At 40.0% G+C, this 13,673-nt stretch overlaps 1 protein-coding gene across 1 annotated transcript in view; it reads left to right on the top strand.

Moving 5' to 3' along the window:
- The window catches only part of BIRC6 (baculoviral IAP repeat containing 6), a 245,524-nt gene extending 237,779 nt beyond the window's left edge, over positions 1 to 7,745 (top strand). Inside the window, exons 73-74 of the mRNA XM_065891330.1 lie at positions 4,611 to 4,745; positions 6,883 to 7,745. Of these exons, the coding sequence (XP_065747402.1) occupies positions 4,611 to 4,745; positions 6,883 to 7,062 (315 nt within the window). The 3' untranslated portion in view covers positions 7,063 to 7,745. The remainder of the gene's footprint in view (positions 1 to 4,610; positions 4,746 to 6,882) is intronic.
- The last annotated feature ends 5,928 nt before the right edge of the window (positions 7,746 to 13,673 follow it).

Raw genomic sequence — 13,673 nt, 5'->3', positions numbered from 1 at the left:
TTCCTGCCCTTGATAAACTTATATTCCTCCTGTTTGTATCATAAATTAATTTCTTAGTGCCCTTAAGACTCAAATAACGTATCCAGATATGTAAACTACTTGACAAGTCTACTAGAATGTATAATAACCACCTCAAACTTAACACTGCAAAACTGCACTCTTGATTCTTCCTTCCTTTCTTCTCTCAGTAAAAGCACCATGGTCTAAACCCAAAACCCTAACCACGTGTGCCTTCATTCTTTTACTCACATACCACATTCAATCTGTTGACAAATTTCACTCCACCATTCAAAGCATAATCAAAATTTGATGAAAAATATATTTTCGCTGTGACCAAAAAGGGCTTAATTTCCAAAATATGCAAACAGCTCATATAGCTCAATAACAAAAAAAACAACCCAGTCAAAAAAATGGGCAGAAGACCTAAAGAGACATTTCTCCAAAGAAGACATAGAGATGGCCAATAAGCATATGAAAAGATGCTTAGCATTGCTAATTATTAGAGACGTGCAAATCACAACTACAGTGAGGGGGGCTTCCCTGGTGCAGCAGTGGTTAAGATCTGCCTGCCAATGCAGGGAACACAGGTTCAAGCCCTGGTCCGGGAAGATCTCACATGCCGCGGAGGAACTAAGCCTGTGGGCCACAACTACCGAGCCTGCGCTCTAGAGTCCGTGTGCCGCAACTACTGAGCTCGCGTGCCATGACTACTGAAGCCTGCGCACCTAGAGCCTGTGCTCTGCAACAAGAGAAGCCACCGCAATGAGAAGCCTGCGCACCACAATGAAGAGTAGCCCACGCTCGCCACAACTAGAGAAAGCCCGCGCGCAGCAATGAAGACCCAACACAGCCAAAAATAAATAAAGTAAATTTTTAAAAAATCTACAAATAACAAGTGCTGGAGAGCGTGTGGAGAAAAGGGAACCCTCCTACACTGTTGGTGGGAATGTAAATTGGTACACCCACTCTGGAAAACAGTGTGGAGGTTCCTTAAAAAACTAAAAATAGAGTTGCCATATGATCCAGCAGTCCCACTCCTGTGCATATATCCAGAGAAGACTCTAATTCAAAAAGATATATGCAGGGCTTCCCTGGTGGCACAGTGGTTAAGAATCCGTCTGCCAATACAGGGGACATGGGTTCAAGCCCTGGTCCAGGAAGTTCCCACATGCCGTGGAGCAACGAAACCCGTGTGCCACAACTACTGAGCCTGCGCTCTAGAGCCCGCAATCCTAGAGCCCATGCTCTGCAACAAGAAAAGCCACCACAATGAGAAGCCCGTGCACCACAACGAAGAGTAGTGCCCGCTTGCCACAACTAGAGAAAGCCCTGCACACAGCAACAAAGACCCAACGCAGCCAATAAATAAATAAATAAATAATTTAAAAAAAATGATACATGCACCCTGATGTTCACAGCTACACTATTTACAATAGCCAAGACATGGAAGCAACCTGAATGTCCACTGATAGATGAATGGATAAAGGTGTGGTATATATGCAATGGAATACTACTCATCCATTAAAAGAAATGAAATAATGCCATTTGCAGCAACAAGGATGGACCTAGAGATGATCATACTAAGTGAAGTAAGTCAGACAGAGAAAGACAAATACCATATGATATCACTTATATGTGGAATCTAATTGAACATTAGATTGAACAAGCAAATCTAAAATGAACTTATTTACAAAACAGACTTTCAGACACAGAAAACAAACTTATGGTTACCAAAGGGGAAAGGGGGTTGGGGAGGGATAAAATAGAAGTTTGGAATTAGCAAATACAAACTACTGTATATAAAACAGATAAACAACAAGGTTCTACCATATAGTACAGGGAACTATATTCAATGTTCTGTAATAAATTATAATGGAAAAGAATATGTATGTATATGTATAACTGAATTACTTTGCTGTATCCAGAAACGGACACAACACTGTAAATCAACTGTACTACAATTAATTAATTAATTAAATCTTCACTCTGGCCAGCCTATTTCAAGCTCCCATTACTGGGACTTCCCTGGTGGTGCAGTGATTAAGACTCTGTGCTGCCAATGCGGGGGGCCCAGGTTTGATCCCTGATCACAGAACTAGATCCCACATGCATGCTGCAACTAAGGAGCCAGCAAGCCACAACTAAGGAGCCCACCTGCCGCAACTAAGACCCAGCGCAGGGACTTCCCTGGTGGCACATGGGTTAAGAATCTGCCTGCCAACACAGTGGACATGGGTTTCGATCCCTGGTCCAGGAAGATCCCATACGTCGTGGAGCAGCTAAGCCTGTGTGCCACAACTACTGAGCCTGCGCTCTAGAGCCCACGAGCCACAACTACTGAGCCCGCGTGCCACGACTACTGAAGCCCACGCATCTAGAGCCCATGCTCCGCAACAAGAGGAGCCACCACAATGAGAAGCCCATGTACCGCAACGAAGAGGAGTCCCTGCTCCCCACAACTAGAGAAAGCCTGTGCACAGCAACGAAGACCCAACGCAGCCAAAAATAAATAAATAAATTTATTTAAAAAAAAAAAAAGACCTGGTGCAACCAAATAAATAAATATTTTTTAAAAACCAAACAAACAAAAAAAATCAAGCTACCATCACCTGTTGCTTGAATTGTTGAAGTAGTTTTCTGATTTTGCTGCTTCCACTTTGTCCTTCTACAATGGTTCTCCACGCATAATCAGATCATCTCACTCCATTGACTTCCCATTAAATGAAGATGAAAACACAGCGTCCTTACCATAGCCTTCAAAACTCTACATTGTCTGGCTCCTGTCTACTATCCTTCAGCATCTCTAAGAGTTCAAAGGCTTTTGATACCTAATGTTAGGTTGTGGAACAACTGGAGCTCTGATATATCAATACTTTCTAACATATCAATACTTTCAGGTAATAAGCTTAATATATGCTTTATGACTAGCAATTCCATTCCTTGGTATATGCTCAATAGCAGTTGTGTACATATTGGGTGTAGAGAATGTTCATAACATTGCCAAAAATTGGAAACAGTCTGATCAGCAGAATGAATGGAGAAATTATGGAATTTTCATAAAGTGGAATACAGCAGTGTAAATGAGTGAACTCCTTCACACATTAAGATGGACAAATATCATAAACACAATAAAGAGCATAAGAAGCCAGGCACAAGAGTACTTTCTATATGATTCTATTTATAAAAAGTTCAAAACTGAGTTAAACTCATACTTAAAGAAGTTAGTATAGTGTATACTTTTGGATGAGGGTTAATGGTAAGAAGTAGCACAAGGGGATCTTCTGGCATGCTTGGTAATGTTCTGTTTCTTATCTAAGTAGAGGTTGTTTTCTTGTGTTCACTGTGGGAGAAAATGCGTTCAGTTATACACACGATTTGGGCACTTTTCTGTATATGTTAAACATCAGTTTTTAAATGTATTAAAAGAAATTTGTAAGTATACACAGTCAGTGTAATTTGTTGGTTCATGCTTAAAGTTTTGTTTTCTGGAAGAATAAACTGCTAACACAGGGGACTCAGAGTGGGGACATGACTTTCACAAAAAGGAAATACGTATAATTTGAAACAATAATTCTTTCTCATCTTTTAGAACGTAGCTCACATTAAAGGGGTACCCCTTGTCCATGAATGCTTTTCTAATTTTCCCAATCAGTTGTGGCCTGCTACTTTTTTAATTTCATGGGATTTGTTTTTGTTTTTTATTGTTGTTTTGTATTTTTCAAAACGTATCTTTTTCTTGTGCACTCATCTCCCATCTTATTCTGTGGTTATCATGGTTCTTCATATCAGGTGGTTTTGTACTCATTTTTGTATCCCTGTATGCATCAAACTCAATAACTTATTGGTGGTGTTTTACGTCCATTCCCAGTTTTTCCTAATTTTTCCCTTGTAGGTATTATTGCCTTTTCTTTAGAGGAGACAAGCTCTTTGGGCAACGTAGTAAGTAGCTCACCCAGAATACAGAATAATAATTCCAAAATGATCTATTTTGTAGCTTAAATTTGTCAAAAATAGACTTTTACTACATACACAGAAATTTTACTCAGTTTTTCAAAGAAAGAATTTTAAAAATCTGAATGTAAAGCACATTTATCTTAAGGAGTTAAACGTCATAAAATAAAATCTTGTTCATAAGTTAACCAGAAGACAAAATTAAAAGAGTAATAATATTGCCTATTTTGGGCTATGTTCTGATATCTGTGCGAATGCCTGTGATTGAGTATCTCTTTACTCATCTAAATGTTCTTTGAGTTCTCTTTGAAAGATAGAAATTGACAGTTTTTCTGTTGTCAATACTTTTTCTCCTGGTTATTCTTTTATTTACATTTGCCTTCTGACTCTATGTTCTCTGGATAGGATTAACTACTGAAATGTCTGAGTGGGATTGGGCATTATTTTCTGCTTATAGAACTGGGTATTTCAACACAAGTCATCTGATGTCATAATCCTGATTCTTCCCTGTTAATAATGTAGAGTGTTCACCACATTGAGTTTTGTGGAGAAAAAAAATGCCATGTCTTTTAAATTTCATGTTTTTGTAATGCCACATACTTTGTCTTTTAAATTCTGACCCAATCACATGTTGTTCTCTTGCTTGGTTTATTCTTAAGGTTATACATAAACATTTTTACTTGAAAAGAGCTGAGATCATGGCCCAGTGTGAGGAGTGGATTGCAGACATCCAGCAGCACAGCAGTGATAAGCGGGTAGGCAGGACCATGTCTCACCATGCAGCAGCTCTCAAGGTGAGTAACCCTCCCTAACAGGAGCCTTGTCGGTGGCCTCAAAAGAAGAGTTGTATATTCACTGACAGAACCGTGATGACTGCTAGAAAGAAACATTAAATTTATTAAGTTCAGAGGTTACCCAGAAGTCTATAGAAAAGATACATTCCTTTTGACAATGAAGTGACAGTTCCTAAAATTAAAAATGAGTATAGGGACTGAGCCAACAGAGTTTCATAGAGTTGTTTGACAATGATGGCAACAAAATGTTCTCCATGACAGTTTGCATTAGCTTTTCCCTGAGCCTCTTACCTTCCAGAATTTTATTACTTGGAGTAATGAGGGAGATGGTAGCTGCAGAGCCTCCAACAGCTGATTGGTGTGGAAGCATCTGTGATACAATCGTGTTTTGGGGGCAGTGAGCTGTTGTTTTCAACTAGGGCGTTCACAGAAACATATTACTGGCATTTTTACTTGGATGCCCTGTCATCACTCTTCATTGAAGATCTAAAAGAGAGAACTTATCTTTCCTTCAATCAAATTTTATAAACTTCTGTATTTTCTTAATCTTAAACAACTTTTTCTCTGTCTAAAAATCTTCAGATTTTATTTAACTCCCGCTTCATCTAGTATACCTACCTGGTCAGTGCTAGGTCCTATCAGTGCTGCCTTCATATGGGGATTCTCCTCCCCATTATTCTCCTCAGTTCCCATAGTTCAGTCGTTTAGATATATCTTTCCCTTACACAAAACCTCGGTGGCTAAAGTCCAGGCCTCTTTTGCTTTGTTATTTCAGTCAGTGTCTTGTTTTTATCTCAAATTCTTATTCTTTGTTTCTGTAATGCCCTGATTTGGAAATCTCTATCCTGAATCAGTCCAAATTTATATCATCTCAGGTATACTTTTGCTGCTGAGTGCTACTTGAGAAAAGTATGCAGCTCTTCAGTTTAATTTCACAATAAAGGCATAGTATTCCCACCTCAACTGGGCCTTCATAATTGTCCTTTTTTTCTTCTTCTTCTTCCCTAGTTAGTGTTTTCTTCTGTTGTCCATGGTGGAAGGGAAATTGGGACTAGAAAAATTTCGAGTTACCAGTATGTAAATATACTTTGAAACCTTAAAAATGGCTGCAAATGTGTAGTTGTCTTATCTTGCCTGTATGTCTTCTACTTCTAACCAAAGTTTAGGCTCTGTAAAATCAGAGATCATATAGTTGGTCCTTCATATCCACAGGGGATTGGTTCCAGGATCCCCTGCAAATACCAAAATCCACAGATGCTCAAGTCCCTTAGATAAAATGGCGTAGTACAGTCAGCTCTTTTTATCCAGCTGTGTCCTCCTTATTTTACACATTGCTTTTACATTGTTACTGTTGAGCACAGTTCCTTGTTCTATAAATGTTGGTTAATTTTCAAAGTCAGCTATTGACACAACTAATTTTCAAAGCCCTTGGTGTGAGATTTGAGGTCATTTCTCTCCCACTAGAAATTTATAAACTAAAACTTAATGTTTGTAAACAACCAGCCACTCTCTGTTAACATCTCTATATCCTTCCCTAAATGGCAGTATGGGGTAATACAAAGTTATGTACTCTCTCTAGATCTTCTTTTTCATTTGCTTACATTTTAAAAACTTCTTATGATTAAATTATTTATAAGGTGTAAGCCAAGCATTACATGAGGCAATGAGTATGAAAGATTTCAAACGTTTTACATAGGGCCTAGTTTTTATTCACTAAAATAGCAGTGGTTTTATTTTAATTTATGGACTGTCTCTCAAAAATTTTAGTCAGAGGCAGCATGTATTACAAGTTAAGATGTTATTCTCTTTAATTTAAAACTCTATATGGCAAATGACGGGTGTCCTCTTAAGTCATTAGTAATACTGTTTTTGTTACAGGTGTTGGGGCATTGGTAGGGTCTGTGGGCGTGCTACTTAGTACTCAGGGCTTACCAGCAGCATCAGTTACTTTGAGGTTAGAGATTTGTGCCAACTTTGTTCACTGCCTGTTAGAGCAGCTAGCTTAAGGAAGGTCTTAATAGATTTTTGTAGACCTAATGCTTTGGGTTTTGTTTTGAACTCAATTCTTCCCTCCAGTGATGTTGTGCTAGTATCCCAGGGTTTGCAGTTCTAACATCACTCATTTTCCCCTGCGTAGCGTCACACTGCTCAGCTCCGAGAAGAGCTACTGAAACTTCCCTGTCCTGAAGACTTGGACCCTGATGCCGATGATGCCTCGGAGATGTGCAGTGCCACAGCGGGTACTGAGGAGACTCTAATGCATGATCAGGTCAAACCCAGCAGCAGTAAAGAACTCCCCAGTGACTTCAAATTGTGAGCTGCATTGATGTGGACTTCATAGACGCAGAGGCTTTGAAGCACAAGCCAAATATGTCAATATTTGTATGTAAGAAACTAATTATGTAATAGGTAATGAAACTGAAATTATACTACACCCTTAAGGAGATCCAGTTTAATTCAAGGTGATCTTTTATTTACCTGTACAAGAGTGTAAACTTTTTTGTGCTTTTACTTTTCACTTGTGAGAACCACTGATTGGTATGTTCAACAAATTTGTGTATACAAAGAAATGGATAAATCACTGATTATATAAGGGAAACTACCTTAGGAAAGAATGTTTACTGAATTTTTTTTTTTTTTTTTTACTGTAGAGTGAAGGGTTGTTAACAAAGAATATATATTGGTCATTCTTACAACTACTATTTAAAGTCAGCAACTTTTCACTGAATTTGATAGATTTTATGTTTGGCCATATCTTCATGCTCATATATGATTTCTGAAGACCTCCTACATACACTTCAATAAAAGTTAAATGGACATACTCCCTCTTTTTTGATTTACTGGTACATTTTTTAAATGATAAATCTGCCATAAAATGCATTATAGCTGGAGACTTGCACTTGTATGGATGAATTTATTACATTCAACGTATTTAATTTTATGCTTTCTAAAATTCTAAGATGCAGAAAAATAAATGAACATGATTTTATTCTATGCCAATATTTGGGCCTGTGAATGTATCTGTTATTTGAATTTAAGTATATGAAGAGGAATGGTCAATTTGAAAAGTCACTCTAAACTGAGTTTTTCCTAAAGGGCTCCTTTCTTCCTGGACTATCTGGTTTTATTACTAACGTCACATGTATATGTTAAACATTGAGGCTCTGTAGAGCAGAGAGGATGTACCTCTCTGGTGCTGTTACAGTACATTCTGTACTTGCCATATAGGCTCATTTTCATGCAAATTCTTCCTAGAGCCAAATAAATAAAGACTTAGGTGTATTGGTATGTCTTGTTTCTAAAACAGTTTGCCATGGTGTGAAATGCTATTTCTACAAAGAATTGGACACTTTCAAGAGCTACTCACGGGAAAGGGAAGGCTATTTTTTTCAAGACCAGTTATCACAAAGGAGCTAAGGCGATTCTTGATAGTGTTAATATAAAATAAACGGGGAACCCTGAATCTGGAGCTGGCCTGAGGGAGAAGCTGTATCCTGAGCAGTGGGTTACTCTCTGAAGGAAAAGGGGAACTAGGGATCATGATACCCTCTCAACAAGGTACAGAGCTCCTTAAAGTGAATAAAGTGTGCGGCCAGGAAATCAGCTTCCAAAACACATAGCATCAGGTCTAGTGGGTGATGATTACACAAGCATGACAAAATCGAGTCAGTTCGTGAGGAAGCAGAGTCAATTAAATGTTACTCACAGACCTGCTATCTTGTATCTCAGTATAAAACTAGCAGCAATAAGTAGTAAAAGGACGGTCATCAATCCTCTAGGCCTTTTGTTTTTCGGTCTGTCAGGGTCCTGTCAGGGACAGGTGATAAAAGCTTCTATCCAAGTATATTGTTTACCTCCAATTTGGGATTTTATTTTTAATCATTAAAATAAGGTAGGGTCATTTTCCCCATTTCACACCATTAGTCCTCAGAAAACTTTATAAAAGCGAAGTAACAATATCAGTACTATAAGTTCCAGTTCATGTTTTTTAAAAACCAAGGCCTAAAGTCTGAATTTGAGACTTTAGTCTAATTTGGTTCCACCTGGAATCTAGACTACAACAAACATTTGAGCACTCCATTTGTACTAGGTACAGGTTCCTGCACTTGAGGATTGAATGACAAACATGTCAGTGCAAAATGGTAAGTTCTCTGATACTGTTATTTACAGGGTATATTGGGAGCACAGAGGAGGGACACCTACCTCAGGCAAAATGTTGATGGGTACTGAGGTGATATGGTCAGGAAGAGCTTCCTAAAGGAAGATATCCTGGACTTCCCTCGTGGCGTAGTGGTTAAGAATCTGCCTGCCAATGCAGAGGACACGGGTTTGATCCCTGGTCTGGGAAGATCCCACGTGCCGCGGAGCAACAAAGCCTGTGCACCACAACTGCTGAGCTTGCATTCTAGAGCCTGTGCACCACAACTACTGAGCCTGCGTTCCACAACTACTGAAGCCCGTGTGCCTAGAGCCTGTGCTTCACAACAAGAGAAGCCACCACCATGAGAAGCCCATGCACTGCAATGAAGAGTAGCCCCCGCTCGCCACAACTAGAGAAAGCCCACGCACAGCGACAAGGACCCAATGCAGCCAAAACAAAGACAAAAACAACAAAAAAGGAAGATATCCTGAGTCTGGAAGGGTGAGGATAAGTAAGTTAGCCAGGCAGAAAGAAGTTATACCAGATACAAGAGAGCAAAAAGGAGAGCTTGAGTTAATGGTACCATGTTCGATACTATTGGACTTTAAGAGGCAAAGTGGGGATAGTTGAATGGGTGCGATGTGGGCTATGGTGTCAGGAAGATAGGAGGGGTTGGGTCATGGAAGAACTTGGTTGTCCTGTTAAGGAGCTTTGACATCCTGTAGGTGATGGAGGGCTGTCCAGTAGCTTTAATTAGAGGAGCAACCTGGTCAGATGGTATTTCAGGAAGATCATTCTGCCAACTGTTGGGTGGCAAGGAGGTCAGTAGAGAGCCTACACTAGAGTCAAGGTCGTGGTCATAAACTAGGACAATGAAAGGGTGGAGAGGAAGGGAAAAGTGACAGAACTTGGGGAAATACGTATTTTTTGGTATGAGAATAACTCCAGGATGTTTACAGGCTGAGGAGCCAGGGGAGAAGGGTGAGTGTGAAGGCCTTGGAGAAGGCTGGGGCAGATGCCAGCAGACATGGGATAGCCTAGGTCCAAGAGGACGTGAGGAAATCAGTAAATCCAATGGTCAGTTCATAAAACTATTAGCGATGAAGTTGTGATCTTAAAGAGAAGTACAAAAATAAACTGCTTAGTTAGCATTTTAGTGTTAAGACCAGTATCCCCGAAGTCAGACAAATGTAGAAAGTACTGTAAACTCTTTTTTCTTTTTTTTTTTTTTTTGGCCGCACCTGCTGCTTGTGCGATCTTAGTTCCCCAACCAGAGGTCGAACCCGGGCCCTCAGCAGGCAGTGAGACTGCAGGAGTCCTAACTACTGGACCTCTAGGGAATTCCCGACAATTTTTCTTTGATGTCCTATAATTTGGTTTACTTAGGGTAAGATGGGTGAGGTGAAATATTCCAGTTAGTGTGTCAAACTGTGGTGAGGGACCAAGGTTTTCGGTTACCCTTCTTTCCATTAGAGACCAGTACTTTATAAAATACAGTGAAAACATTGCAGCATTGTCCTGTTGCTTACTCACTTTCTGTACGTAGCCCCCTGCCAGCTGGTCGCAGTCTGTGGACTGTGGCTTGATCGGCCCTGTACTAAGTAACTCAAACGAGGGTTGGTCCCTAGCTAGGCATTGCTGACTGGCCATTTATTCCTTAAACCAAAGCGAATTATTTAGTAGACAAATTTCTACAGTTACATTTTTTTCCACCATATTACATACTTTTCCACAATTAAGAGTTAATACTCTGGTACGTCCATGAGATTGGTTAGACCAAAAGATTCCAAGGAAGAAACAGACATGCCTGCTGGATCAGCCTAGAGATGGGAACAGACCCAGTTGCAGACCTGGGAGCTAGATACTCAGCTGGAGCAGGCAGCCAGGGTACAAGAGGACTGGAATGAGGAGCCTGGGCCAAGCTGCTGCGCTGGTGTTTCAGTCTTAGACAAGATGGTCAGAACATGACAGGGCCTCAGGTTCATTTGGTTTCAGTAATACTGAGCTTTTTGAGTTGTGTTTTTTTTTCTCTTTGATGATAGTTATACTCTATAATAAATAGCTCACTAAGGAAAATTGGGAAAATACTGAAAAATACAACATGTGAAATTAAAACACTTAATTTTCTGATATCTTTCTTCATAGTCTATTTTCTATACTTCTCTTTTCTATATAATTGGTATATTGTATGAACAATTTTAGCACCTTTTTAACAATATATTATGCACTTTTTATCATAAAGAAAATTAATGGTGGGACTTACCTGGTGGCGCAGTGGTTAAGAATCCACCTGTCAATGAGTAGGACATGGGTTTAAGCCCCGGTCCAGGAAGATCCCACATGCCGTGGAGCAGCATGTGTCACAACTGCTGAACCTGTGCTCTAGAGCCCATGAGCCACAACTACTGAGCCAGCATGCCACAACTATTGAAGCCCGCGCGCCTAGAGCCTGTGCTCTGCAACAAGAGAAGCCACCTCAATGAGAAGCCCGCACACCACGAGGAAGAGTAGCCCCTGCTCGCTCACTGCAGCTAGAGAAAGCCTGCGTGCAGCAACAAAGACCCAATGCAGCCAAAAATAAAATAAATACATTTATTTAAAAAAAATTAATGACTGCATGATATGAATGTAGTTAACTAATCCCTTACTGTTGGACATTTAAGCTATTTCTATTTTGCTAACTATAAATAATGCTCTAATAACCATGGTCTATATCTTTTATTTCCTTATGATAAAGCCTAGAATTATTAGGTCAAAGGGTTTGATATTTAATGACTAATTGCTTTCCAGAGAGATTGTATTGATTTCACACTTCCAGGTTCAGTTAATGTTCCTATTCCCTGGCCAGCATTGGGGATTATAACTTTTTAATCTGGAATTTTTGTGTATCATCATGAAACATGCTTTAGTCTGCTTTTTTTTTCAACGGTGTTTATATCAATATTTATTAGCCATTTGAATTTCTACTTTGTCAATAATCAGTTTATACCTTTTCCCCATTTTTTGTATTGTCTTAGGATGTTTTAATGTAAATGAGCTACTTGTGTGGTGGAATATTAATTTTTATCATATTTGTATGTTTTCCAGGTGGCCTTTTAACTTTTAATTTTTCTCATAGAAGTTTTTTGTTTGTTTTAATTTGGCTGCATTGGGTCTTAGTTGTGGCATGCAGGGGATCTTTGTTGTGGCGCGTGGGCTTCTCTCTAGTTGTGGCACGTGGGCTCAGTAGTTCTGGTACATGGGCTTAGTTGCCCTGTGGCATGTGGGATCTTAGTTCCCTGACCAGTGATTGAACCTACGTCCCCTGCATTGGAAGGTGGACTCTTAACCACTGGACCACTAGGGAAGTCCCTCATAGAAGTTTTAAATTATCATGAAATCATCTATTGATCTTCTCCTTTGTGATTTTAATTACTTTTTTACTCTTTTTCAGGACTCCCCTCTACAAAGACGAAAGAATCATATATATTTTCTAACTAGGATTGATTCTGGTATTGGTGTAAACCTGTCTGAAGCTAAATTGGAACAGGCCTAAAAGCTCTCTGCTTCCCATCCCATCCCCTCCAGAGCCCAGCAAGGTGGTAAGAATGTAGGGGCCACATGCTTGAGTTGGACGGGGCACACCAGGTTGAAAGGAAACTCTTTCCTCTTTTTCTCTTCAAAATCTGTCCAGTTTCCAGCAGCCATCCTCCTTTGTCTCAGCTTCTAGTCTCCTGATTCTTCAAACTAAAGGAGCTGACAGCCCTCTGAACTTATGCATTTCCTGGGCAGTAGAGGCATCCTCTGGCCTTCTTCCCTCAGCCCCTGGATGTGATCCTGTAGTGATCCCATGGGCTCCACCAAAAAACTGGTTTTCTTTGCTTTATTCATGTGTCCCTCCTCAGGTTGCACCAGCTATGTTTTCCAGTGCAGGAAGAGATTGCAACAGGCCACCGTTTTGATAGTGTTTTAGTTTTACTCACTTGGAGCTTCTCCAAGGAGGGAATGCCCAGTCCAGCTATGTCAGCTTCAGGTTGCCCTGGGTCACTGGCAGCACACAGCCTCTGGTTAAGTATCTCTGCCTAGGGGGGTTCCTAGGAGAGTGATTGATCTTCTCCACCTCCCTGGCCTCTCTCTTTTCCAAGGGCTGGGTCACAAGGGTAGACACAGATCTCCCCCATTCTCACCACCCCCTCCCCTTCTGTTCCTTGCTCTTGTTTTTCCCTAGCCTTTTTACAGGTTTTGTTCTTTGATTTATCTCTTCCTCTTTTCACCTTGTTGTCTGCAAAACTGGCATACCTAGCCCCAGAGTACCTCCCATTTCTCTGGAGCCATTATCATTATTTAGAGGGACCAGCTAGAGCTCCTTTAGCTTGTTGGTGCCCCTTTTCTACAAGTGGCTATCCTTGTTATCTTAGCTCTAGCTCTATAAGGTTTTTTTGACCAGTTGGCTCTTGTAATTGCTGTGAGGCAAGGCTAAGCACTGGCTACTGAATTAAAGGATATACTTTATCTGGCAATGGTTCTTCAATATGTACCATGTTATTGAGGTAATACTCCAAAAGTACAGACTAACATTTTCAATATTTGTACGAAAAGAAAGATTTATAATTTTCTAGGAATAGTTAATCTGGACTCTTCTGTGTTCATAATCTTCCTGTGTTTATCCTATATTACCTATAGAGATTCTCTGATCAGAGGTATTATTTTTAATAATTTCCTGAATTATACATAGTCTAGGTATTCTAATGTCTAGTTCAGCCATAATCTGATCCTGCATAAGAGCTGCAGTACCTTCTGTCTGGAAG

The sequence above is a fragment of the Phocoena phocoena genome, chromosome 14, assembly GCF_963924675.1.
Source record: "Phocoena phocoena chromosome 14, mPhoPho1.1, whole genome shotgun sequence".
NCBI classification, from domain to species: Eukaryota; Metazoa; Chordata; class Mammalia; order Artiodactyla; family Phocoenidae; genus Phocoena; species Phocoena phocoena.
This window is presented reverse-complemented; position numbering and strand designations above follow the sequence as displayed.